The sequence below is a fragment of the Catharus ustulatus genome, chromosome 22 (genome assembly GCF_009819885.2).
Source record: "Catharus ustulatus isolate bCatUst1 chromosome 22, bCatUst1.pri.v2, whole genome shotgun sequence".
Taxonomy (NCBI): Eukaryota; Metazoa; Chordata; class Aves; order Passeriformes; family Turdidae; genus Catharus; species Catharus ustulatus.
The window spans coordinates 10485719-10510993 of NC_046242.1; the positions used below are offsets into that span (position 1 = coordinate 10485719).

Below are 25275 nucleotides of genomic sequence, written 5' to 3' on the forward strand. Positions count from 1 at the left end.
CGCGTCACTGAACCGTCCACCATGTCGATGGGGCTGGAGATTGGCGGCGTGGCCTTGTCCGTGCTGGGTTGGTTGTGCAGCATCATCTGCTGTGCGTTGCCCATGTGGAAGGTGTCGGCCTTCATCGGTAACAACATCGTGACGGCCCAGATCCTCTGGGAAGGGCTGTGGATGAACTGCGTGGTGCAGAGCACTGGGCAGATGCAGTGCAAGGTCTACGACTCCATGTTGGCGCTGCCGCAGGACCTGCAAGCTGCCCGCGCCCTGCTGGTGGTATCCATCATCTTGGCCGTCCTGGGCTTAATGGTGGCCATTGTGGGCGCTCAGTGCACTCGCTGCGTGGAGGACGAGACCACCAAAGCCAAGATCACCATTGTCTCCGGCGTCATCTTCCTCCTCTCTGGTGTCATGACCCTCATCCCTGTCTGCTGGTCGGCCAACACCATCATCCGGGATTTCTACAATCCGCTGGTGATCGAAGCACAGAAGCGGGAGCTAGGCACCTCGCTCTACGTGGGCTGGGCGGCCTCCGCACTCCTGATGCTGGGGGGGGGCCTGCTCTGCTGCTCCTGCCCCCCCAAAGACGACAGGTACCCCACGGGCAAGGTGGCCTACTCCGCGCCACGCTCCGCCGTCACCAGCTACGACAAGAGGAACTATGTCTGAGCTCCCCAGGGTCCCCCGGCACCCCTCGATATCCCCCACCCCACCCACCCACCCTGGGACCCCTCATTGCCCTCCGTGGGGCCTGGGGGCGGCAGCGCCGGGGCGGGGGAGGGCGCGAAGGAGGGGACGGGGACGGCCGCGGGGTCAGGGCCGGGCTGTGTAAATAGAGACAGTTTCGGTTAAACACGAGGCAGTTTCGGGTCGGCGGGAGAAGCGGCGCCCGGGGAGGTCCTGCCACGCCGATGGGGCAGGATGAGGACGGGATGGGGACGGTGCCCCCCTGCTGTGTCCCCCCCATCGCTGCTGGCCCGGCACCGTCTGTCCCTGTTACGCGTGGTCTGTACCGGTTACATTTGTCAATAAACGTGTCCTGTTTTGGTACCCGCGTGTCCTTGCGATGTGCGCACAATCGAGGTGGTCACAAGGAGGGGAGACACTGCGGCCCAGCCCCCCATGGCACCCTGCACACCCTGATACGGCAGCACCCGAGTGGCACCGGGCCGGGGACACAGGCTCAGCCGCAGCCCTTCTCCCTCCCGCGCCGGGCGTCCTTGCTCGGGGTGGGGACCCGTTGTCCCCCTGCATTCCAGGGACAGCTTTCCGGGAACGGTCGGGGCGGGAAGCAGCGGAGGAGCCGCTGGATGCCGCAGGGACACTCCCTGCCCGCAGTCCAAAGTCTAGGGCCGCCGGGGGGGCCGCGAGGCGCTTCCCCCGCCCCGGAGCCGCTCAGGGGTGAGGCCACCCTGCTCGGCCGCACCCTCCCGCCCGCCGCCACGCTCCAGCGGGCAGGGACAAAGGGGCAAGAGCCGCCGCAGGAGCGCGGAGCCGATCCTGGGGGAAGCACAGCCGGGGGCGGCGAGTGCGGGGCTGAGCCGGCCGGTTCCGCTGTGCCTGCAGGCGGCAGCGGGAGGAAGGGCGCTGCGGAACAACCCCCACCCGCAGGGAGCCGCCCCGCCCGGCTCACTCCTCCCAGGCCGCAACCCCGCTGCTCGCTCCGGTGCCCGCGGGAGCAGCAGCGGGACGGGCCCCGCCGTGACCCTTCCGTGCGTGCGCTGCCGCCGTCCAGCCGCACGGAGGCGCCCGCCGCCGTTGGGGCGGGGCAACGGCGGAGCCGCCCACGAACGTCGCGTCACGGCCCGCCGGCCGCCGCCGCCATGGTGCTCCGCCGGCTGCCCCGCACCCCGGCCCCGCCGCTCCTCCCGCGCTCCCTCCCGCAGCCCGCTGCCGCCGCCGCCCGCTCCGTGGCCACGTAAGGGCCCGGCCGCGCACGGGGAGGGGGCGATGGGAGCGGTCCCGGGAAGGACCCAGGGGGGAAATCCCGCGAGCAGGGGCGGGACTGTCACGAGGGAACTGGCCACACCTCCGTCAAGCCACGCCCCTTGCGCGGGATGTTTCCCCACGGGCGGTGAGCGGGTTTGACCGAGCCTCAGCCACGCCCTCTCCCCCGCCTGCCCTTGGCCCAGCCCTGGCCGCGCTCTCAGGGAATCGCAGGCTGGGTCCGGCTGGAAGGGACCACAGAGGCACGGGATGTGTCCATGTGGCTCTGGAATATCCCTGCTGAGGGACACTCCAGCCCCTCCCTGGGCAGCCTGTTCAGGGCTGGGCACTGCCCAGGGCAGAAGTTCTGCCTCCTGTGCAGGGGCAATTGCTGGGCTCAGTCCCTGCCCGTTCCTCTGGTGCCACTGCTGGGCCCTGGAGCAGAGCCTGGGCCCTGCTCTGCCCCTCCCTGCACACAGGGACACCCAGGGCTGAGGGTCCCTCTCAGCTGGGGCTCCTCTCCAGGCTGGACAGCCCCAGCTCCCTCAGCCTTTCCTGGGCACGGAGATGCTCCAGGCCCTCCTCATCCTCACAGCCTGTGCTGGCCCCGCTCCAGAAGCTCCCTGTCCCTGCTGTGCTGAGGATCCAGAGCTGGACACAGCACTCCAGAGGTGCCCCCAGGGCTGGGCACAAGGCAGGACTCACTTCTTCCCTGCACCTCTGGCCATACCCCATGCCTGTCTCCCTGCAGTGCAGTGCCCGTGGCCTATGAGGAGGTGGAGGGTCGCAGGGATCGGACACCCCTCGTCTTGCTCCACGGGCTCTTTGGCAGCCAGGGCAACTTCAAGACGGTGGCCAAGACGCTGGTGCGCCGTGGCAGTGGCAAGGTGAGACCCAGGGGCTAGAGGGAGGTGCAGCACACAGGGAGGGGTCCGGGGTCATGGTGGGCAGTGCCTGGGGTGACATACTACCCCTGCCCAGGCAGGTGCTGACAGTGGATGCCCGGAACCATGGCAGCAGCCCCCACAGCCCTGTGATGACATATGAAGTGATGAGCCTGGACGTGCAGCACCTCCTGAGCCGCCTGGGCATCACCAAGTGCATCGTTGTGGGACACAGCATGGGGGGCAAGACAGCCATGACACTGGCCTTGCAGCAGGTCAGCAGGCACGGGGTTGGGAGTGGGCTCACAGGCTGAGGAAGTTCCAGTGGGGGCTGTAGGAAGGGGATGGCACCTTCTGAGATGGTTCACCGATGCCAGCCTTGCCCCCAGCTTCACAGAGACTTGTCTGTATCAGGGTGGGTGCTGTGCCACACAGAATTGTAAGCCAGGCTATGGGAGCAGGAGCAAATCTATGTCCACCAGCCCATGCTCTGCTCCTCCAGCACCGACTGTGAGGGAGCTTGGAGATCTGTGCCAAGCACAAGGACTCTGGGAAGGGCACATGGAGGTCTCTGCTGAAACAGGAGGGAGCTAAGACCCTCCAGGGAATCTGACTGGGAGTGGAGCCCTTTGCCCACTCCACTGGGGAGATGTTGGGAGATCCTGGCATCTGATATGATCTGTTCTGCTTGTGTCTCCAGCCAGACCTGGTGGAGCGCCTCATCTCTGTAGACATTGGTCCTGGCTCAACCGCCCCTGTGTCCGAATTCTCTGCCTACATCTCGGCCATGAAGGAGGTGAAGGTCCCGATGGGGCTGTCCCGCTCCGCAGCACGCCAGCTGGCAGATGACCAGCTGCAGCCCGTGGTCAAGGTAGGAAATCCCAAAGGAGATGGGGGAGGATGGAGAGTACCAGGACATCTTCCTTTGTTGCTCTTACTGAAGAGCATGATGCCCTTCCACGGCAGCTCCCACAGCTGAGACAGTTCCTCCTGACCAACCTGGTGGAGGTGGAAGGCCGCTACGTGTGGCGGGTGAACCTGGAGGCTATTTCCCGGCACCTGGCAGATATCATGAACTTCCCTCTCTTCCACAAGCCATATCCCGGTCCTGCACTCTTTTTGGGAGGGTCCGACTCACCCTATATCAGGTGAGACAGGAGAGAAGCAGTTCCAGGTCTGTGATTTGACCTTTTGTGCTCTTTGCAGCTGCTGAGGGTGGGAGGAGCCCCCGGGATGGAGAAGATCCTGAGCAAGGGCTGTTCCTCCAGCAGCCAGTGACACCGACACGCTGGAGCGAGGGGGAATTTAGGGGCCCCTTGGGCTTTCCCAACAGGGAAGAAGTCATACCTTGGATCATCCTCTGCTTGGGAAGGGTGAGGGAAGACACCAGGAGAGAACTTTGATCATGGCATGTTCTCTTGTCCTGCAGCTCCAGAGACCACCCAGAGATCCAACGCCTCTTCCCCAAGGCAGAGATCCAGTACATTAAAGGTGCAGGCCACATAGTCCATCAGGATAAATTTGAAGAATTCATCACTGCTGTCCTCAATTTCCTGCCATAGCCAGAGCACTGGGGACCAGGGTTTCTGCAAGGAGCATGTGGGTCCTGAGGAGCTCTGGGCAGTGACGCTCTGAGGATGGTGTCAGCTGGGACTGGCTGTCCTCACTGCAGTCTGATCTTTCCTGCAAGACCTTCTCCCATCCTGATTCTCTTGCAGCTAGAGCAGAGAGACCCCTGCATCCTCCTGAGATCTCCTGCCACCTCGCAGGGTCGTGGCATGGCACTGACTCAGGACACTGTCCTGCCTGCACTGGGGTGTCATGCAGGGGCAGGAGAGCCCTCTTGTTTTCCTGTTGCCAGACCCTTCCACAGATCTGGCTGTGACTTTGCAGAACGTACAATAAACTGAACCTGTGTCAAGGCAGAACTGGGGTTGGATGTGGCCATGGAGGGCAGGGCATGTGTAGGGAGCATAGGAGGGGATTCTTGGTTGGCAGCAGGGATGCTGGTGGGAAGTGGCAGCTGGACTGGGCCCTAATGTGACAAGCTGTGGGAGCAGTGCATGTGAGACAGGTCTGAGGATCTTTCTTGGCTCCCAGGGGAATTTGCATCTTTGCTCTATGCCTGGGGCAGTGTAAGAATTGGAGAGCAGGGGAATCTGCCTCCTGAGCCAGGAGCGTGTCTGCCCAGACTGTCCCAAAGGCAGGTGTCACTTCGTCCCTGAGCTCTTGACAATTTCTTCCCTCCTACCTGCTCTGCATCCTCCCAATGCAGCATAATGCCCACCCACCGTGGGCTGGAGGCAGAGGAGCAGAGGTCTGCTGCAAAAATCCCTTTATTGGACAACTGGTAAAGCTGGGGACAGGGCAAGAGTGACTATGGGGCTGACAGATCATCTCTGTCACAACCCGGACACACTCTGTGTGTGGACAATAGAGGAGACACTAACCATCTCTGCCTTTGCTGCTCCAGAGCCAGGTGTCTGCTGCTCCTTGGGATGAATTTGCTTAATTTGGGGTTGTTTGGAGGCCCCAAAAGGGAGGTAGAGAAGAAGACTGAGGATGTTTTATTCAAGGTCTGGCTGTAGTTGCCTAGCAGAGCGGGCACCAGGGACTGCTTTGGAGATTTGCTGTGTTTCTGCAGAGCTGTTCTTTTCTATTTTCTATTATTTTCTATTATTTTCTATTTTCCTCTTTCCTCTTTCTCCTTTCCTCTTTTCCCTTCCCTTCCCTTCCCTTCCCTTCCCTTCCCTTCCCTTCCCTTCCCTTCCCTTCCCTTCCCTTCCCCTCCCTTCCCTTCCCTTCCCTTCCCTTCCCTTCCCTTCCCTTCCCTTCCCTTCCCTTCCCTTCCCTTCCCTTCCCTTCCCTTCCCTTCCCTTCCCTTCCCTTCCCTTCCCTTCCCTTCCCTTCCCTTCCCTTCCCTTCCCTTCCCTTCCCTTCCCTTCCCTTCCCTTCCCTTCCCTTCCCTTCCCTTCCCTTCCCTTCCCTTCCCTTCCCTTCCCTTCCCTTCCCTTCCCTTCCCTTCCCTTCCCTTCCCTTCCCTTCCCTTCCCTTCCCTTCCCTTCCCTTCCCTTCCCTTCCATCTTTCCTCCTCTCAGGAGCTGGGCTGCATTGGCCTTGAGTTTTCCACTATATCACCCTCAAATTCAAACATTTTTGCTGTCTGTGTGTTCTTTTTTTCCCATGAAGAACATCAGACCAATAAGCTCCAGAGTAACAAGCTACTGAAATGAGTTCCTTGGGTGCCACCAGCCAGCTGGGGGTGGGGTCTGGCCCCAGCTATCAGCACACAAGACCTTTGGACTGAGCCATGACCTCTGGAGCCCAGGATCAGTGGGGGATTTCTTCCCATTCCTTCCAGGTACCAGGTTTGGAGCACAGACAAAAGGCAGCTACAAGGTGTGAGGTGAAGAGTCTCACCATGGCAGGAAATCAGTGGCCTGAGAAGAGGTAAAGCTTCCAGAACATTGTAGTCCATTCTTGTGATGGCATCTGCTGAGGGAGCGTAGGGAAGCATTGTCAGACCTCAGGTGAGCGAGACAGCAGTGAGAAATGAGAACAACTCTGTTTCCTGCATGGGAAGGGTACAGGGAATCAAGAGACATCCCAGAGGCATGTCCAGGGATGTGTCTGGTGGCACGAGTGATGCCATGTGCTGGCATCAACTCACTGGGCCCTATGCCCATCAAATGTCAGGGTGCTGATGCTTCCAGAGATCCAGCTGACTCCCTAGGCAAAACCAGATCCTTTTTGACAGCCTGCTCCCAAGGGGCCTGTCAAGAAATTACCTGAGCTGGCCTGCTCCAAGCAGGATGTCTGATCCTTGGCACAGCTGCAGTTAACCACAGTTAACCGCAGTTAACCACAAAGCCCACCTTTAGGAACCTAGACCTCTATGTGGTTGTTGCAGGCATGGTTTAAAAACTGCTCTATGAGGCACTGGGTAGGAATAGAGCCTGTTGATGACCTGCAGGACATGGTATCTGGGATGACAGAAGATGTCAAGTATCCCTCACTGCGATAGTGATTAATGCTGGTGCCAGATCAGGAGCCTGGGGTACCTTCTCTAAGATCATTCTGTTTGGCACATCTGACCAACAGCATAGAAAAAGGACAAGGCAGCCTAGGGAAGACACAAGTGTTGTAAATATTTTCTCAAGCCTCTGCTCTCCTGTTCTCCCAGATGCCATGCTGGCATGGCTTGGAGCCATGTGAGATCCAGCAGGAGAAGCCAATTTCCACCGCAGTGGTTGGCGGGAGAGATAAAATCGGCAGGAGGAGTGAAGGCAGAGCTGTGGTGGGGGCGAGGGGTGGTGTGGGAGCCCCGTCTGCAGGGAGGTGCCAGGGAAGGCAGTCAGAAAGCTATGGCCCTGCTGCTGCTAAGGGAGACCTGCAGGTATCCTGAGCAGCCATGTACCCCAGCACTGGGGTTCCCTGCAGTAAAGGCTGGACTCAGTGACCTCAAAGGTCTTTTCCAATCAAACTGATTCTATGATTCCATGATCTGCTGCCCTGCTCCTTGGTCGACAGGCCCCTGGCTCCCTTCACCCCTTGCCTGCTTCATCAGGATGACTGAGCTATGCTCCAGCCCTCCTCTGATCTCCTCTGCCCACAGCACATGGACTCCTTCTCTGTCCCTGATGTCTCAGTAATCACTCAGGGAGCACTGCTGGATCCACTGCACGCCCTGAATGCCAACAGGGACTAAGGGGGCACGTCAATGTCAGGAAAGGCCAGTGGCACAGCAGAGGGCCCTGCAAGCAGAAAGCCCCTCAGTTACACTGGGAAGTGCCGGCAGCAAGAGGGGCTGTTGCAGGGCAGGGCCCCCCACGGGGGGCAACCACCCCTGAGAGCTCTGTCATCACAGGGTAGCAAGGGGGTCTCAGTGCAGTGATACCCAGCTGCCCCTTGCCTTTGAGCCTCGGACACTCTCCAGGGCTGGACCCTGCTCCACTGGAGGTTCTGGCCAGGAGCAGACCACATCCCTTCATCTCTCATCATACCCAGCTGCTTCATCATCCTGAGGCTGTCAGTGAAGATCTGTCTGGCCTTGATGCCCTTTCTGGAGCACGTTTGAGGAGCCAAGCCTTATCCATGTGCATCCTGCATTGATCCTGCATCTCTTCCACCTAACCAAGGCTCAGAACTCTTGGGATCAGCAAGTTGTCCAGCATCCCAGAGATCAGTGGATTGCTCACATGCTCCACAAACTCTTTCTGCACATTCTGGAGCAGCTGCTTTCCAGGATGGCACCATCTGCCCCACCACTCCCTCCAGGTGCTGCCCTGTCCCCATCACCTCTCTACCTGCTCCCTCTGCCCTACTGCCAACCCAGGGTGCTGCTCCCACCTTCATTTTCCAGCCCAGAGGCTTTTCCTGCTATCACCCACTTCCCCCTTTTCTCAGACATTTTTCCCAGGGAAATCACCCGAAGCAATGCATCTGCCAAGATTCAGCATCTGCAGGACAAAGCTCCCTCCTGCACTGCTCAGAGCCAGGCCCGTGACAGCTCCACTCACAGCTGGCATCAGGCAGGAATGGTTGTCCTCTGTCGAGGACCAACATCCCTTTGTGTACACCCTCAAACCTTTCAGACCTGTCTGGAGCTGGGCTCAGCTCATCCTTTCCAGGGGCTGCAGAGAGACACCGCCTCGGGCAGCAGCACCTCATGCTGGGAGCGCTGAAACAGCTGCCCGGGGAGGGCGCGGGGTCTCCTTCTCTGGAGGCATTCCAAACACACTCGGACGCGTTCCTGTCACTCGCTCTGGGTGACCCTGCCTTCGCAGGGGGGTTGGACTAGGCCATCTTCACATGTCCCTTCCAGTTTCAACTATTTTGTGATGCAGCCCGCAGGATCCTGGAACGTAAAACCCGGGCTATGGGAAAGCCTGAGATTGCCCCTAACTACACTAGCAGGGCTGTTCCGCAGGGCAGAAAGGAGGATGTGAAAGGCAGAAGTAAAGCCAAGGATCGGGAAACGCGGGGAGGAGGCGAGGGGCAGAGGCCATCCAGCCCCGGGGAAGGCACATGCAGGCAGAGAGAAGCAGCAGCTCCTGCCCGAAGCTGAGCGGGGCGATAGAACGGGCAGGCCTCAGGATCTCCTGACCATTCAGGTGGCTTCCGTAGACAATGACAGAGGCAGCGACGCCGCGCCACCCTGCCCCGGCCGATGCCCAGGGGTTGTTGACCTGGGCACTGCCGGGGACCGAGGCTCGGCAGGCTCCGGCGGCCCGCGGGCCGGAGGCGGGGAGGGGGCACTGTCACCGGGAGGTCACGTGACGAGACAGCCCAGCCACTCCCCGTTCCCGCCGCCCGCCCGCCCTTTCTGAGGGGCGGCGCTGTGCGGCCGCCCATTGGCTGAGGCAGGACGCGCTGTGATTTCTCATTGGCCGTTGGGCGCCAGGCACCACCCCCCCTCGTGTCACGGGATAGGCCTGGCGGGAGGCTGGGTGGGCGTGGCCTGGCGGCCGGTGGCGCTGGGCGGGGACGCGTTCTCTCCGCTGATTGGTCGGTGGGGCCGGCCGTGCCGGGCATTGATTGGTCGGGACGCGCGGGCCAGGCGGGAGCTGCACGCGGCAGAGGCGGGAGCGGCGCGGCCGGAGCCGGGCGGGACCCGCCGGGACAGGTGAGGCTGGGGCTGCCCGGGACTCTCCTCTCCCCGCTCTCCCCCGCCGCTCCGGCAGCCAGTGCTGCTCCTCGGGCTACCGCCCGCCGCGGCCCCGCTCCTTCTCCCCGCCGCCCCGTGAGCGCGGCCTCCCCGGGGCCTGTCCGTGAGGGGCGGCACCGCCCGGTGGCAGCAGCGCTGAGGCGGCGGCGGCCCTGTGGGCCGGTCCCGGGCCGGGCTGCTCCGGAGGTTCCGTGGTGTCATCGGCGGGCAGAGGCGGGGTCGCAGTCAGGCCGAGCAGCGGCGCAGAGCTGCTCCGGCCCTGCCGCGGGGCCTGAGCCCTTCCCCGGGTCGAGGCTGCGGGCGCGGCTCGCCTCCCTCTCCCGTCCAGCCGCGCTGATGCCGTGCAGATCCCTCCTGGAAGTGCCTGGTGGGTTGGAGATTCTTGTGCCGCAGAGATCCGGAGTAGCGGCACGAACCTGGTTCATGGTCGCATGCGTTGGAGTTTGGCAGGTGCCCCCTTAGAGGCCACACACGGCTGTGTTTGGAGCAGGTGCCTCTCCTCCGTGTTGGGTAGGAGCTGGTTCTGTGCTGGTTTGGAACTGCGGGTGGCTGAAGTTTGGTGTGGAGATGGTGATACACCCCCCCCAGCTAACTGTGTGAACACTGGCTTCCCAAAAGCAGCTGATGCGATGCCTTGGGGGTTTCCTGCTGAATTAACTGAAATGGGATGAACTCAAAATAATCCATGTTAAACTGAGGGTTCCTAGAACGTTATTGGGCATGTTATGTTAACTGTCTCATAAGGATCCTGACAGTGATTTTGGCAATCACTTGAGGGAAGCTGACAGCTAAAAGCTGAGGAACTGCATGAGCAACTCAGAGTGCTGAGTAGAAAATGGGAAATGAGAATCCAACATTGTGGCCTGGTTAGTTTGGCACAGGACTTTGGGAAGACCATGCCTGTTTTACCAGAGAAAGCAAGCTTCAGGAAGAGTCCGAAACGGGAAAAGAGAAACAAGGGAGGGAGAAGTGGGATCTGTCCTGGGAAGCAGGAATTTTTGCCTGGGTTCATGAATGTATCGAACACAGGAAGCTGCGCTGGAAGTGGTCTTTGGTACCTCACTGAGGAGGAGGAATGTTAACTCAGCTCCCATACTGGTGCAAAAGCTGCTGTGTCCAGATTTGGTGCTTGGGTGTGATTCAAAGCTGGTGGAAAGCTGGGCAGAGTTTGGAGATGTGTGAGGTGGGATTAAAGGTGAAAAAAGCTGCCATGTGGTGCTGAGAGAACTCTGCTTGTGGAGAGCAGAGGCTGGACACTGGGAATTCAGTGTGGCTGGTCAGGGTATGTGTACATGGAATCCAAAATCTATATCTTTAGATGACAGAGAATTGCAAGCATGAGAACAAACTTCCCAAAGTCAGTGTATTGACTGCCAACTTTTACATGGAGGTTCCATATTTTTCTTTGTTTTAAATAAAAGCAGCTGAGCTCACAGGCCCAGGAGTTTGGGGTCTGATCTGCTTGGGGGTCTGTGAGGTGGTTGTGGTATCTTTCAGGGAGTTTGCTGGAAGATGGACATCTAAGTAAACTGGGAAATAAATGCAAAAAATTCACTTATGAATTTCTAGGAACATCTGGGCTCCCCTTTTTCTTTGCTACATTCTCAGGAATCTGTGAGAGTGATTTAATTTTTCTGAGAGAGCCTTGACTGGGACATTTCCTCAGAGGTGTCGCTGCTGTGAGTTTTGTGGCAGGGTCCTTCCAGCCCACCTGTCTCAACAACAGTGTAACTTACCTGTCAGGTTTGGCTATAACAAGCTAAAAGGAAAAAAACCCAAACTCAAAACCCAAATCAATGGAAGCTTTATGGGCAGATTTTGCCACAGAGACTTGGAGAATGCTGCTGTGCCAGCTTTTATTGTGATCTCAATCTGCCAAATATGCACTGGCCTGCTTTTGTTTTTTGTTTACATGGGGCTTCTCAAAGTCTTCCTTGTGCCAGTGCTGGGGGAGCGCAGGGATGATGTGAGACGCCTTTCCTTGGCTTGGTGAATGTGTCTCGCTGAGCTTTGCTCACCTGGAGGGAGGTGTCAGGCCTGGATGACTCTAGTCTGCCCTATATGTGAGCATTCCTCTGGGAATTGGGCGTTCTTCTCCAAGAGATATGGTTTTAGTCTGTGCTGTTTGAGACAGAGCTATTTCCATTCCTCCTTGCTGTCTCCAGTTTGTTTCAGAGGCTGCTGTCAGTGGAGGGAGAGGTTGTTTTCAGTAGTACTTTGGTGGGTGAGGAAAAAGGAGGGTAGAGAGAACTGAGATTGTTTTTGGGTATGTGTGGTTGCACTGAGTGTGTGCACTGTGTGCAGTGGTGTTGGAAATGACTGAGCGTTGTTTCACAGGAAAATCCTGCAGTGTCATCTAACCCAGGTTATTTTTATCAGAGAGAAATGTGAACAGAAGGAAAGAAATCAGTATTGCATACTTGCACATCACACTCAACTTCCCAAGACAGGCATGCTCCCCCAAGGAATCAATAATTATCAAAGAGTTATGAAAGCTCATGCCTTTCCCTTTCTGAGGCAGCTCCAGCCAACCAGTTTCCCGTGTGTTTTTGGATTTCAAGTGGGCTCTTATTGTGAGACTTGTCGCTCTTTGCAGAACTAGATCAGGGCCCTTTTTAGATAATGATGAATGGAGATGAGAGCTATTAAAAAAATTACTTTGCTCTTAGCAAATTAGCATAACAGATTAATCCCTGCTTGTAATCCCTGGCCTGTTCTTCAGGAGGATGCTGGGGCTGCAACAGAGCAGGGAGGAATTTTGTCTGATCACTTGGAGCACGCTCCTGTTCGATGTAATCACTTCCCTTCTGTTCCTCCCTGATGCTCCTGCAGTTCCACGCATTCCCAACAGCCCCAAAGGATAGGATTTCCCTCCGGAGGGATCAGATGATTAGCTTATAAATAGCAAACGCCTGCTCGGGCCTACTTTCCAGGGTGATTTGGTCCCTGTCCTGTTCAAAGCAATGAGTACAACTGCATCCACACCTCGTGGCCGGCAGCCGAATCCAAGCAAAAGGGGATGCTTTCCTTTGAGATGGTGAATTTCTGCCCGGAAGGAAACTGCCCTGATGTGAGATGCTTTGGCTTTGCAGCCAGAGCCTCAGAGGGGATTGACTGGGAGGCTCTGTCAGCAGCTGTGTACTGTGCTGCTGGATATGTCGGTGCAGCACTGGGAAACCAGCTCGTTTCTGGGAATGTGAGCTGAAATGATACTGAAACTTGTTCAGTGACTGAATTGTGTTTGAAATGACCCTGTGTTCCTGCCAGGAAACCTGTGCTGGTAATGGGGCACCCTTGTCTCAAAGTCTGGACTCTTGGAATCCTCTTTGAGTTACACACATTCCCCATAACCTATTTCCTTCCAACTTTACTTAATTTCTCCCTAGTTTGGTCATTCCTGGGCTGCTGAGATTTGATGTGCAACCTCTGGTCACTCTGACACACCTGGATTTGCCTTAGAGCTGGAGGAACCCCTTCCCAGAGGGGTGGGAATCAAATTGTGGGGATAGTTTTTTCATGGAGTGCGTTTTGCAATGTCATTTTGCAGTGATCTCTGTGTGGGGGGGTCTGGGAGCAGCCTTGGCCTTTCCAGACAGAGGTAACCAGCGGGACAGACTAAACTGGCAGTTCCCACTCTTAACAGCGGTAAGGCCTTTGTTGTTACTTACTAATTTGTGTTATTCTTTCTCAGTTGAGAGATACCCTCAAATTTCTTCGAGTGGGAGAAGCCTGCCCAGGGCTTATCCCAAGAAAGGAGAGTTATGTGTCAGTATATTCTGTTTCAACATGTATCAAATTTCTGGCCTCTGAGGTTTCCTTTTATGTTGTGAGCATTTGTAGGCGCTTTATTCGCTTTTAGTGTCTGATGGAAAGCATTCCTGATCTGCCTTCCCTCATAGATCCTATTGCTTCACTTCTAGGTGGAGTGTTTGCTCAGCAGTGTGTGTGATACAGCTGATCTCAGGCACTGCACACCCGGGAAGGTTGGCTGGCCCGGCCACGCATGATGGGAGGTCGTTCTGCTTTTGCCAACATTTATTTTCCTGGGGGACAGACTGTGCTGCCTCTTGTAAGAGTGCAGGTCTGATCCCACCATCAGACTATCTGTGCAGAGATAGGCACAGTGTTCACAGCAAGGATGGCATTTAGAATTGAGGTTTTCCTAAGCTTTGGGAATGGGATTTGCTAGAAATAAGATAGGTGGGAATATTCTGCTAGCAAAATATAGGCGACATATTGGGTACATCTGCCTGAGATGGTGCAAGAGCCAAATCTGGTGACTCTTGCTGAGGCTGCTGACCACTGTCAGCTCCTCCCCACTTCAGAGGAGCTTGGGACAGAGGTAGACACGGCTCACAACTTATCTGCTCAGGGGCAAAGTCTTGTAGCTGAACTTAAGCCCAGAATTGCAGTGGGGTATTCTCTGGAGCTCAGCTTTCTGCCGTTTCATGCTGTCAGAACAGCACTGGCTGGGAAGTGGAGTCTTTGTTCCTTTTCCAACCCGACCAGTTCTTCACTGCAAAATGAAATTGTGGAATTGTTGTCAGAACGTGCTTGGACATGGCATTGCCTGTGAGTGACAGCTTTATGGTAAGGACCCTCAAAGCATTTCTACTGTACAGTCAGTTCAATTGCTTGGGCTCTGCCAGCCTTTCCCTGATGGTCCCTGCTGAAGCTGAGTACCACTCTGAGCCATTGAGGGCTGCAGTTTGCCTTGTTCCTTCTGGAAGTTTCAAAGGGTTTTGTTGGTTTGTTTTATACTAGAAACTTGTTGAAGTAGACAGCTTCCCCTGAGTGGAAGAGTGCCTTGTGGCAATCCAGCATGAATCTATTCAGTTGTCTCTGTTGTTTCAACTGTGCTGCCAGGATTCACAATAATTTATTTTTTAAAAAATCTTTCAGAGGACTCAGCAGAAGTCTCCTTATTGCAGGAGCATGACTAGCATGTAGCGCTCAGGGCCAGTGTGTGACAGCCAGGTGGGATCTGTTTCACTGTTTCAATGGGAACGAGAGCAGCCGTTGTCCTGTTTAGACTCTCGTTTGTGAAGCACCTACACCCAGTTTGGAGAACCTCTCACCGAGGGTACCCTGGGAGAGCGTGGCTGGCTGCCAGCCTGCAGCCTGGGTTGTGCCTGTGCTTCCTGCAGCTCAGCTTGGCTGCCAGCACCACCTGGCAGCTTCATCACCCTGCAGATGCCTCGTGACCTGGGGTGCTCAGGAGCTTTAGGAGGATGTGAGGAGCCCTGAAATTGTTGCTTCTCACCCCAGTCAGCATCATTTGGGCTTATACTCACTTCTACTTTCCAGCCAGACAGCACCCCCTTTCTGCCTCCCCCAGGTCAGGGTTGCAGCTGCCTTCTGCTTTCCTTCCCAAATGGCTGACTGAACTTCCCAAAGGCTAAAATGTTCTATTCTTGCTGAAAACTTTGGAGCAAGCCCATGGCATCTGGACAAAGGCCCAAAAGCCTGTGCTGCCCTGGAGTTCAGGCTTGGGGCAGTGGAAATGAGTCTCTTCAGGCACAAGGCCCAGGGAGGCTGAAGTTGGATGTGGGATGGAGTAGCCTGTATGTGCCAGGACAGAGTCTGTGTTTGGATGGGGTAAGAACAGCTGTGAGGTATTGGGGGGTTTGGTGGGAAGAAACACAGCAAAGTGGGAATTGGTGAGCTCCTCTGGAAACACCAGAGATGTTTTTCAAGCTGCTTTATCTAACACTGAGGATGCTGTGTCTGCAGTACATTCCCAGTGACCTGGGGTGTTAAACTTTCCTCTGGCTGTGCTGAAGTACAGTTCATGGTTTGTGTCCTCTTGTCAACTTTCCTGTGCCCTTGAGTAGGTCTGGACTCTTGTCAGCCATACATTCCCTCTCCAGTGCTGCTTCAGGGTTTCTTACAGCCTGAGTCTTACGTCCTCTGTATGTGGGATTTATTTCCTTTGATGCTATAGTTCAGTGCTGCTTTATTTTTTAAAAGCTGTGGCCCTTGTGACTTGAGGAGCTGCTGCTGACTTCTGGTGTGATGAGTGTCTGTCTCTGTGCTCCAGGACAGCCATTTCCCTCCAATCTCAGTGGACAGTGGGATAGCTGGGAGCCTTGCAGAGGGATTAACTCTGACTCCTCTTTCTGGGGTATCAGGTTTTCCTTCTGTGTGTTTGGATCCTTTGTGCTCCTAAACAATATGCCTGGTTCTTCTCAGTCCTCTGCAGATGTCTGTCTCACCTGCACTGGGCTCTTCATCACCTGCTTCCTGTGGAGGGGAGAACTGCTGCTCCTGGAAAGTGCCAGTGCTTACTATTTCGCTGTCAGGAAGTCCTGGCTTGTGCTTTTCATATCCACCCATTCACAAGAGGTAACTTCTCTAGGAAAAGAAGGTTTGTTGTGTCTGCACACCTCCTTTGACAACCAGGTGATATCTTGAGGCCATGGATGGGTGTGCAAACCCAGCCAGGAGAAGTGGATACAGTGACAGGGAGTCTGGGCAATGAGAATTCTCATCTTGCTTGCAGCAAGGAAATATCTCTTCTAGAACTGGTTTCTGTGAAGTGCCAGGGGCTCTGCCTGCTGCCCCTTTCCATTCTGCAGAAAGAGGGAGTAACACCATGTCCAGAGAGAGGGACAAGAGCTGAGGTCAGCAGTGCACTTCCTAAAGAAGTTGTAGCCTAGCTGAGCATCTGATTGGTAAGCAGCTGATTGGGACTTTTGGTACTGATGCCAGCTCTTGGTTGCCAGCTCACAGGGTACAATGCCTTTATAAAGTAATTTTGTTACTCCATTGAGGGAATTTTATCATACCCAGGATAACCATATCCTTCCTGTTCCCACTCCAGCTCCCATACTGCTGCCCTGCTCAGGGCCTTGCTGCCTCAGATGAAATTGTATTGGCCTCTGAATGTTATTGCTGTGCCCTGAGCTTTCATATTTGGATATAGCTGCCTGTGGGAAGAGAAAGTCTCATGATTTCCAAGGAGAACAGCTTGTTTGTGCTGTGAAGTCCCTGTTTTCTGGGGGATGTTGAACCTGTGGTACATCCTAAAGGGCACATAATGGCAAGAGTAGAGGATCTTTTCTTTAGAACTGCTGTGGTGAGTGAAGGGGCTGTGGTGGGAGATTCCCAGGCAGTGGAGCGAGTGCAGAAATCCCTGAGGGGACCCAAGAGCACGTCCCAGACGTTCCTTGCAGCTTTGCTGGATTGCACCATCCCTCAGAGCTGTGTCAACGGATCCTCCTGTGGGGGAAATGGTCCCTTCAGCAAAGCTGTTGCTGCAGCAGCTTTGCTTTGTGGCAGTTCCATTTCTGCTTCTCCTGGCACTTGGGGTCCTTGGAGTGGGTGTTTGCTATGCCTGGTGAGAACACAGAGGGGTGTTTGGGGGAAGCATCTTTCAGAGGGGTGACCTGGGCACAGTTCATCTCTGCCATAAACGTTCTACAGGGATGCTTGCTGTTTCTGTGTGATGTGGTGATACTGGGGATTATCGCCCTGGAACAGCAGATCCTTTGTTTGTGTCCCACAGCTGGTTGGGAGCACAAAGAACCGTGTTGGAGAGGAGCTTTGCTGCTTGCTGAAGGTGAGGGATGAGTTTTGGTGCAGGAAGGGGTAATTAGTGGAGCTGCCTCAGGCTGAGATTTGATGGATGTAGGGAGGAGCAGGGGCTGCAGGGAAACCTCTGCAGGATTTTGAGACAATACATGATTAGAAGATCTGAATGAACAGGCCTGCTTTGGCCTGAAGAATTGGTCACGTCCTTTCTGGTGCCTGTGGCTGACTCATACCACTGAGTGTTCCTCAGGGAGCTGGTAGCTCCCAGCATCCAAGGTACTGTGCTCATTATAGGGCAGCCTGGAGACATATTGCAGGCAGCTGCCAGAGGGAATGCCACGTTACCGGCAAGCAGCCAGCACAGGCTGGATGCAGATCCACAGGGAGTGGATGCCAGGGCTGGGATGTGCCAGCAAGCAACTCATATCCCTCCCTGCTGTCCTTTGCACTTCCTTGGGCTGGCATAAGGTTATGTCTTCATTACCCTGATCTTTGCTCTTTCCCCTTTCTGGAATTGGAAAGTTAATCTATTGGGACTCTCCAGGGAGTGCCACCTTTTCCAGTATGCTGCTGAGCAGATGGATCCCTCTCTACTGTCTCATGTCTGCATTTCCAAATGAAAGTGGGTAGCTAAGCACCTTTGGATGCTGGATAAGATGATCCTAGACAGACCCTGTTTTGCTCAGCATAGAGAGCAAATTGAGATTATTTTCTAATGTGAAACTCTTGAATGCAGAGGTTCTGTGCAGATTTGGCTCATTAGGAAACTCTGCAGAGAGCTTTTGTTGCTGTTGCTAAATGAGGCAAAAGAGGAAGTAAAAGTGAGTTTTGTTTTATAATAAACCACAGATTTATGGACGAGTGAATCCCCTCCCTCCCATTCCCTTTGTTCCACTGCATCAGTCCTTCTTCAATAGGTGTTTTTACTAGAGGAATTCCCAGAAGTCTGAGAGGAACTGTGCTTCCTGTGAGCTTGTCTTCTATTGAAATACAAGAGGAAGTTCCTTAGACTTCTGTGGAAAGGTTCAATAGGTCTCATGGCAGAGGAAGTCACATTTTCAGCATGTTTTACTAATGACGAAGTACTCACAACCAAAGCCGGAATGAACAGCCAGTTCCTCTGCTGTAATTCCCTGGGGAGCAGCAGCAGCGGGTGGGATCCCACTGCCCTTATGCTGCTGCTCCTGCTTCCTCCCACCCCCCAGCAAAGGGCTGATACTGGAGTCATAGAAGCTGGGAAGTGGGATGTTTCACTGAGTGCTGCAACTCCAGCTTTCCATTCTGCTCGTTCTCTGGAGCTGTGGGGCTGGAGCTCAGAATGCTGGCCTGTGTGCCAGCATGGGCTGGAGTGAAAACACAGTGCTGGGGAAAACCTGGATTCATCTGGAATTGCTGATAGAGCTGCCACTGGTTTCAGTGACCGTGGGGTTCCATCAGTGCGTGTTAGTGATGCACTGTTAGGAGGAAGGGAACTGCCTCATGTTTGGGCAAAGATGATAAAAACTGCAGTGCTTCCCGAGATTTGTCTGTGTTAGGGAGAGTAAGTCTGATGCATTGCAGTCTTGTCCTAAACCTTGTAGAGGTAGGAATTTGATCTTTAATGAGTTTTTATTATAGTCATTTATTAAGGGAAAGAAATCCCAGGTTCTGTTCCCTGTGTGAATTGCAGCAGATGGGAATAAATCCTCTGGTTTTTCTTGGTACCAAACTCAGCATGTGGCCACCTCCATCCCTCATCCTGCTGGAAGCTGCCAGCAGGGAAGGGACAGTGTATGTGAATTTGAGCAGCTCTTGCTGCTAGATAAGCTGAGGACTTGCTATATATATCAAATTGCCTTCTCTTCCCTTGTATCGATTGGCTGGGGATTTCCCTTTCTGAGAGTGCCTTTGGAGCAGCCAGCATGGCCAGCACCGTTTTTAGAAACAGTTAAGCTTGTGCTTAGAGAGAGCACGAGATGGGAGCACTTAAGCTCAGCTGAACTTGCTGACCTGCCCACAGCCTTTTGAGGTGAGGTTATTAATGAAAGCAGGTCAGTGTGCAAGGCACTACTTTCATGGGATTTTCCATTGCTGAAGTGCAAACTAGTTTTGAAAGGCTCCATATACCTGGAAATTAAAGACCAAAGACTCTGGTTTAACCTTCTTAAACTTTGGGGGCTCAGGGTGGGAAAGGGGAATTGTTAAACGCCAGGTGAGGTATTGTTTGGTTTGGCGAGGGATACTACCTCCAGAGAAGCCTCACAAAGGCCAGGTTTCCAATTTCATTGCCTGGTTGTGAAGTATAGCTGTGGCAACACAAAGCCCTGAGAGGATTCCTTGGGAAGGAGGATATCCATGCTGTCAACGTAACAAAACATCAGTGCCTGCAAACCCAGGGTTTCCATGGGAGCCAACAGCTCTGACCATGCTCAGGTTGGACATGCAATTGAAAGTGACCTCTTAACTTATTAATAACTCTCATAGGTTTTCATCTCCTCTTGTGGTCTGCTGTAGCTTGATGGTAAAAACCCTGAGCAGATGTCTACTGCTCTGTTTTAGAGGTTCTTCCTGTGAAAGAGGGAGTTGGGAACTTAATGTGATGATGGTACAATTATTGCAAGTTTTGGAGAGGAACTGGCTTTCCCCCAGGAGTGGGGAGGAGTGTTCAGCAGAGCTGTGTGTTCCCAGCCACATTTCAAGGGTCAGTGCTGCAGGGCCTGGCACAGGATCCTCCTTATTGCTTGTGTGGAAGCTGCTGGGGAAACTGGGCTTGGTCTGGGTGAGTCAAGAGAATAAATCCCGATGCTTCCTTGTCCTCTCAGACCTGCTGGTGGTTTCAGTTGTAGCTTTTTCACATATGTGTTTATGTGGGTTACTAAAAGAGGCTTCATTTTATTCACATAGAAGAAAACTATCCTTGAAGAAAACAGGCTCTCCTAGAAATTTTGCGTGAAGTGAATGGTGGCACTTGAGCTCTGGCCTGGGGTTTGCCTCCAGGCAGCAGCACATGGTTCCAGGGCTGAGGAGCCTCAGCCAGAGCTGGAAGCATGGCTGTTGCAGGGCTATGAATCCCAGTAGTGTTACAGGACATGTGATCACCTGGAATAAAAGCAGTATTTTCTGCTTTCAGACACTCTTTCTATTGACTGTCCCAGGGAGATTCTAGATCCTTGCAGGCAGGCACCACTTTAGATGCCAAAGGTGTCCTGGCTGCCCTTTACCAAGGGCGATAGTTCCTTTTCATCCATCCTGTCCTCTGGCTGCAGGAACGTGCCTCAGAAACCTTGGGATTCCTAAAGTACTACCATATGGGTATGTTTATGCACCTGTATAAAAGAATAATAGTTACATTTGTAATTACATAAGGGCTGAAGTTGTGTTGCTGCTGTTTGGTTGACGTTATTTTAAAATACCCACATGTTGAATGCCAGGATATTAGATGTGTGCTTGGAAAAAACTGTGGCTGTCAGAGACTCCCCAGGTTGATAGAGTTAAAGGTGACTTATTCTGGTGCATAATGAGAACTGAGTGTTTGCACAGAGGCCAGTTTAGACAGCACTTCTCTAGCCTGGAGACTTGGGATGTGACCTCAGTAGTGCAGGCACCATTTCCTTGAAGCTGTTGCTGCATCCTTCCTGAGGCTAAGTTGCAGTGAGTGCACGGTGTGGAGGGAAGTGCCAGGGCAGCCTGAGAGGGAGCCTAGTGCCCATACATCCCTCCTTCCAGAGCTGCAGGATGCCAGGGGCAGGCAGGGGCCTGGATTGTAGCTGGGATGGGTCCATCTGCACTGCTTTGGGGACCAGGCAATTGTTTGTACTTGAATAAAGACTTAATTGTGACTTGAAATGTCCCAACTGCTTTTTCTAAAGAAAAGCAAACAAAGCTGGAGAACAACAGGCTGGAGTTACAGGGAACTTTGGAAATGTTTGCCAAGGCTGTTCTTCCTGTCTCTGTCAGTTCAATGTTTACGAAGTTAAGCTCGGCGCCTTGGCTTGGAATTCCTTCCCTGCCAGCTTGGGGTGTAGAGTGGGCACGGCATAGGGGGGCAGCAGGGTTCTTTCGGTCTGTGGCTCCTCCACTTGCCCTCATGGAGAAGACTGAGGAGTCTGTCCCTCTGTGCAGCTGCCTCGGGCTGGCTGCGATGGGGAATGAATCGGGGAATGAATCAGTGCGGTGATGGCAGCGCTTCCTCCTGTCCCTGCTCCCTCCAGCTCCTTGGGAACACGAGGAAGGCAGACGCTGACCTGGCAGGGGACCATCCCCGGTGTGCTGCTGCCACCTGGTGCCACCGGCTGCCCCAGCCCCGGGGCTGCGGCGCCGGCAGAGCCAGAGCCTCGGGAGGAGAGTGAAGATGAGCTGAGAAATTCCTGCTCCTGGTCCTGGCTCTGCTTCCTTCACCGTCACTTCGTTCCCCTTGAAACTCTGATTTCACTGTCATTAATGTAAAAAGCAGAGTCAGCTAGCAAGCAGGCTGCTGAAATTCATTATGCTTAAAATAATTTCAGCAATGGATAGCAGTGCTCGTTAGGGGTCTGGAACAGTGCTGGGCTCTGTTCTCTTCCCTCATTATCCTATACAGCTTGATGGCATCTGGGTGACACTGCTGGACCCTCCAGCTGAGGTCTGTCAGAATCTACCTGAGCACCCTCATCTCAGAATCACAGAATGCAAGGTTTGAAAAGGACCTTAAAGATATTCTGTTCCATCTTGCACATGATACAAACTGTTTTCTGGTTCCTCTGTGTATCCATCTCCCCTGACTCCTGGCTGAGCAAGATGTGGCAGAGGAAAGGATAGGACAGACAAAATGCTGCTGGGGACATGGTCCTGCAGCTTGGATGCACCATAAGTATCTCCCCCTCCCTGGTTTCTTCACTCTTCTGCAAAACAAGTTGTCATTACACTGCTTTGGCAGTGTCCCCAGGCTAAGCTGTCCCCTGAGCTTGACATGGAGGTGGCTGGCAGGTCTTGGCTCCTTGTGTATCCCTAGCCCAGCCTATCGACTTCAACATTTTTTGAATTCTGGTGGTGTTTTCCTCCCCTAAGCTCTAGTCTTGTTTGTCTGTTTCCCCCTCCAGCTCTTTCCACACCCTCTTCTACATTCCTGCATCCTTCCTCCACTGCTTCCACCCTCAGCAGTCCTCAGTTCTACACTGTTCAGCAGCACAAACCCCAAAACTGCCTGTACCCCAGTGACCCCTGCTCAGCTCAGAGACCCCTATTCCCATCGGCAACTCTGTTCCAGGGTCTGCATTACTCTTCCCAAGCTCTGTGATCTCCCACCTCATGTATTTCCTTTTCCAAAACTTCTCCTGTTCATTCTCTCTTTTGGCAGTGGTGCACCCATGGCAGTTTTGGGGTCCAGGCCTGCCCACAGCTGTGTGGGCTCAGGGCAGAGGTACTCTGGGCTTTGCTAAATCAGAGCTTTGCTTTTATTGGTCATTAAGCCTGTGCCTGCTTCAGGCACTCCTGATTTCTCCAGCCTTCTCTCTCCTTTTTTACTGCAGAGGACCTTGTTTCTTTAGAGGGGAAAGGACAAACTATGGTGTCAGCATCCCCTCCTGCCTCTCTGCATTCCTCCTGGCACTCTGCTCCTTTCTCTGCACCAGGCACAAGTTCTTCTCTGGTTTGTCCTCTCACCTCTGCCCCTGTGGTGTCTATTCCTTCCCGTTGCACTATTCTTCTTCCCTTGCTCAGTTTCTCACCTACCTCTGGCTTCTTCTCCATGCTGTGTAGTTTCTCCCCTATTAAAAGCAAAGCTCACCTCTGTTCCTACTTATCTCCTGTGCCTAATTTTTTCCCCATTTCCATGGTAAGTCCTTGGGACACAGCCCAGTCAAAGTGAAGTCCCTCATCTCCTCAGCCTAGAACTGCTGCTGCAAAAACCCGAGCTTGGCAAAATCTCCGTGTTATTCTCCCCGCCTTCACCATTTGGGAGATTTGACTCTGTGGCCATTGTGCTCCTGAAATCCTGAACTTGCTCTGCCCGTTCTCTTCTTTGCTCTGCTGCTCCTCCTGCACTTGCTCGGGGATTTGCTGTCCCAGCAGAGCTCTGGTTTCTCTGTTGCTCTCTGTAACCTTATCCTCACACACATCACCTGCCCTCCTTTGCAGCTGGCACAGGCATATTCTGTCCCTCTCCCCCTGTGCCTGGCTGTCAGTTACAGGCCTGGATAATCTGTCCCTGTGTTCCCTGTGTTCCTCTGTGGCTGATCCCAGCCTCCAGCATCCTCTCTGTACAGTTGTATGTGCTTGCCCTGGGAATGGGCATGAGGACCAGCCCAGCACTGACCACATGTGGATGTGTTTCTAAGGGCTTTTCTTCTGTAGGGTGGTGCTGTGCAGTCAGAAGCATTCCTGGCTATGGCAGCTTTCCCTGAAACCTGCAGTCCTGCAGACAGCTGATTCATGTGTCCTGGCCTGAGCTCTTGGGAACAATCCCATGTTTGAAACCTAGATATTCCCACTTGGAATGCAACTGGAGCCTCAGCAGCCTTCAAAGAGGTCATGATTATTTTTAAAGATGAAGAAAAATGCTTTCAAGGTATTTTAGTCATGACTTGACTCCTGGGTTGGACAACCAGGAAGAGTTTGCAAGTCATGACCTTTTCCTGGTGGCTGTGAGTGAGCCGGGATGGGATGTGGTTCTGTGCCGTGGGCTGAGTGAGGAGGTGGCCGTGTCTTGCTCTGTGTTGGCGTGAGGCTGTCCCCTGGAACTCAGGATGGAGCATCCAGTGCAGGTGGCCCGCTCCCCTGGAGTAATTCCTCTTGCCCTCCCCACATCTCCCAGGTAGGATAACTTTGAACATGAGACTCAGTCTGTGATCCCAAGCTACTCCTCCTGGGAAGAGCAACTGGAGGTTGGGGGATGTGCCACGGGCACTGTGGGCAGCTCTGCTTACGCAGAGCCTGTGGAGATTCATGTATTCAGACCTGGACTAAAAGCAACTATTTAATGAGCTTTAAATACTCCGTTACAGCCAGGTAACAAAAAGGACAACTTTTCCTGTAAGCTTGATGGAATTCTATTCTGAAACTTAATTTACCAGTAACTGGATTGAAATTTATCCTTGTCATCAGGACTGATACTTTGCATAAATACTGCAGTATATTGAAGAATTCTTTTATTTTATTATCTTTGGGTTTTTTTAAGCTGCATAGGTGAGCTGGTTTTGCTTGGGATCAGTCCATGGGATTGACCTTCCTGCACAAGTGTGCTGGCTGAGCTCTGGCAGTTGTAGCCATGGTCCCAGCAGTGCTGGGGACAAAAGTGCCACTCATCTGTCCCCTCTACTATCACTGCTATTATATATTTTTGCAGTAGACTTTTTGCCAGTCCCTGTTGAGCAGCTCATGTGGGGGTGCCTGTGAGATCCTCTAAGCTGCACTTCTAGCAGCCCTTCATCCATGGGTAATTCTGCATCTTCGAATTCAGCCCTTCCCCCTGGTTAGACCATAAATTATGATCCCTTCATGCTGCAGAGCAATCTGAATACTTTGGCAACTTGTCACCCTCATCTGGTATTGCTGTGACATTCCTGGGCTCTGGTAGCCCGATCTTTTCTTTTTAATAGTTATTCAGCAGTAAAAGAGTTTTGTTGTTGAAGAGCAGCTGGTCACGGCCTTCATTAGAAACAACCCTCTGAGCTGTAATTTTGTTTAAAATAACAAAGACCAGCCCATACAATCTGCTTTGCATGTAACTGTGGGGTCTGACTATTATATTTTTAGCCTCTAATTAGTAGGGAGGCTTGAGATGGCTGTTTCTGTTTCATTTGGGATCACAATAAGGGTAATAGGTTTCCTTTTTTTTTTTTTTCCTTCTAACATCTTCTGTTTAATATTTGACTTGTTCTTCCCCTTTAAGTGCACCAGGACCAACTCTACAATTTTAGCTGAAATTAAAGCAAAAATCTCTGCCTGGGGCACATGCTGAGCGCAGAGAGCTCTGCTCCAACTGCAAACAATGGCTGAAGTTTTATGAGCAATTAAAATCGAGTCTCTTAACGGGGAGTGAGGAACTGCCAGAGGCCACCCACCTCGCCTGGGGCACCCAGGACACCCCTGCAGCCAGGAAGCCTTAGCCAGCTCTTGCTCTCTTTCCCAGCTTTCCAAAGCTCCGTGTGTGCCTCGATGGGCACCCTCCTTCCCACAGGATCCCCGCGCTGTGCTGTGCTGGCAGGTGATGGCAGGGAGCAGGTGCTCTTCCTCATTATTCTGTGTTCCCTATGCCCAGCTCACCATCATTAATTCCAGTGCGCTGGAGGCAGGACTTTCAGCTTTTTTCAG

The 25275-nt window shown here is 53.8% G+C and overlaps 2 protein-coding genes across 2 annotated transcripts; both read left to right on the forward strand.

Moving 5' to 3' along the window:
- Positions 1–21: 21 nt before the first annotated feature.
- Positions 22–666, forward strand: LOC117006038 (claudin-3-like). Its single transcript, XM_033078265.2, has one exon. The coding sequence runs from the start codon at positions 22–24 to the stop codon at positions 664–666; it is 645 nt and encodes a 214-aa protein (XP_032934156.1).
- Positions 667–1879: 1213 nt separating this feature from the next.
- On the forward strand, positions 1880–4732 carry ABHD11 (abhydrolase domain containing 11). The gene is made up of 6 exons (XM_033078168.2): positions 1880–1915; positions 2675–2810; positions 2905–3082; positions 3508–3678; positions 3774–3955; positions 4237–4732. The coding sequence occupies exons 2-6, from the start codon at positions 2692–2694 to the stop codon at positions 4367–4369; spliced, it is 783 nt and encodes a 260-aa protein (XP_032934059.1). The 5' UTR covers positions 1880–1915; positions 2675–2691; the 3' UTR covers positions 4370–4732.
- The last annotated feature ends 20543 nt before the right edge of the window (positions 4733–25275 follow it).